General features: G+C 34.6%; 1 protein-coding gene across 1 annotated transcript; it reads right to left on the reverse strand.

The window, feature by feature from the left end:
- Positions 1 to 462: 462 nt before the first annotated feature.
- LOC106766859 lies at positions 463 to 1,725 on the reverse strand. Its single transcript, XM_014651631.2, is given in 3 exon segments — positions 463 to 852; positions 855 to 976; positions 1,060 to 1,725. Coding segments are annotated over 3 exon segments (744 nt in total). The 5' UTR covers positions 1,596 to 1,725; the 3' UTR covers positions 463 to 766.
- Between the last annotated feature and the right edge of the window lie 631 nt (positions 1,726 to 2,356).

Genomic DNA, 2,356 nt, shown 5'->3' on the forward strand with positions numbered 1-2,356 from the left:
AGGCTTGAAGATTTTGAGAATTATTTAAAAAACGAGGGTGAATTTGATTAAAATTTATAAGATTAAATAAGTTTCCGTAGGAAAAATAGAGAAAATGGTGAGGAATAATAAAAGGGATTCGAAAGCATAAAAAAAGATCCTAACTTAGTGGGGATTGTTGGATTCCTTCTCATCACCAAATATCTCTTTTTTCTTCCATTTTTCTTCAATTTCACTATCGTATATATTCTATACGTGTCACGCTTGCAATTTCCTTCTTTTCTATTGCTTTAAAAACACGTGATTCCGCAAAACTCTTTGTTTTTAAATTTTATTTTACTTTTAACCTTGTGTAAATAATTAATTTTAAATGTTAAATTATTTAAAATCTCAGTCTTGTTTTCTTTTTCAGATTCTATGGTATTCATAGGAAAGGAAGGACTCTGAATTAAAATTTCATGATTTTTTAATTTCTAAGCTGGATGTTACAAAAATTGAAGTTTTATTCGATGTTTCAACAGGAAAAAAAAGAAGAAGGAAATCTCAGAAACAGGATGAAACTTAATCTGAGGAACTGAGATCTGAAAATTCCATAACTCTTGATAGGACAAAAATACATCACAATTTCTATCTACCCTTTACCCTTTAGCCGATCAAAACTTTTGTTTTTGTTCCAGATCAAGCTGTCTTAGTTAACTCTCGTAATCATATTTATTAATTCCAGATCATGGTCAATAACAGTATACTCGTGTATATATATTATTTTTATGTACGTAGTATTGCTTATTCATAGAGTGGCAGCATCATCGATTTCTTGTTTGTCACCACCAAACCTTAAAGTGCAAGAATCCCAGTTGAAAATATCTGTTCCCTAGTATAAGGCGAACTTGACATTTCAACAGACCTCGATGATGCTTCCGATCTACACCTCTCTTTGCGTTCATCCATCATTATTTGACTCGAACGACACTCTGGACTACAAAACGCTTTCTCTCCTCTGCATCACAAAACCACACCCAATTATTATCATAACCTAAAACACCAACCTTTCATCAATCAAACTTTTCTCTGGATACATACCTGTACATGTATATGTCCTTGCCGTGGAGTTTCTTTCCGCAGAGGTTGCACGAACTGAGAAAATTCGATGTGGGATACGATGATTCAGACTCAAATAAAGGTTGTGGTGCGACTCTTCTGAACACCCCAAGGCTGTTATTGTTCATGTTGTTATTGTTGTTGTTAGAATAGTCATGTCTCTGAATTTCGCCTTGACCCCCATCGTAGTATACCTTGGTGGATGTTTGGTTAGGTACATGGCGTGTGACATAGGTGTATTCCTCCACATCAAACTCCTCTTGGATTTTCAAATTGGAGGTGCAAACTGCGTGTTTGGGCAAAACCTCGTTGGATGGTTTATCAAGAGCCACCACAATTCCAAGACCAACACCACCGAGGTGGTAGTTCTTGAAGCCTCTTGGAGACTGCATCACGGTGGCTGATGGAGTTCTTGGACTTCCGGTGGTGGCGGCGTCCGGAAGCGTGACTGCACGACCCCTTGAGACCAACAACTCCGACAACTTTCCGATCATGGGTCGGGGCCTCTTCCCCAACATGATGAGAATTTGGTTGAGAAAGTGGGAGGGGTTGGAATAGAGAGAAAGTGTGAGGGGTTGGTGTGTTTATAAGAGGAAGTAGAGAAAGTTTTGATTTTTAATTCATGGAGTGGTTGGGCCTAAACCCTTCCTTTTCTTTGGAATTATGCCTCTCATCATTGCTAGAGAAATACCCAACAATTCATTTTTTATATTTCATGCTCTATTATTTTATTTAATAATTCTATTCATTTCATTATTTAACCTTCTCCGTGGGTCCCACTCTCTGAAACTTTTTTTCTCATTTTCAATTATTCAGATACATTTGTTTAACACCCTCTATGCTTCTGTCTCTCAGGATGTTCAGGTTCCCTGTATCACTAATCACTACTCATAATACAATACTTATTTCAATAATCACGTCATGCTTTCATCTCAATGTTATTGTTTTTCTCATACACATATTCAGTTGCCAAAAATACTCAACAAACAAACATATTTCACAGAATTCATTACATAAAATTAAAGATGTCATATAAAATAAAATTGGAAGATGTAGTTATTTTGCTATAAATAAAGTAAAATGACTTCCTACATAAATTATAAAAAAAAAATTGCTGTCATGTTTATATTATTAAAGTAAGACTAAGAAACAAATTGCTCAAAATTACACCAGAACAATTCCTTCTCAATTAAGAAAAGTTTGCATTATTTAAATAGTAATAATTTTGTTTTAATGAACGAAAATATATAATAGAATTAAATGATCTTAGGTTTACTAA

This window comes from Vigna radiata, chromosome 7, assembly GCF_000741045.1.
Source record: "Vigna radiata var. radiata cultivar VC1973A chromosome 7, Vradiata_ver6, whole genome shotgun sequence".
Taxonomy (NCBI): Eukaryota; Viridiplantae; Streptophyta; class Magnoliopsida; order Fabales; family Fabaceae; genus Vigna; species Vigna radiata.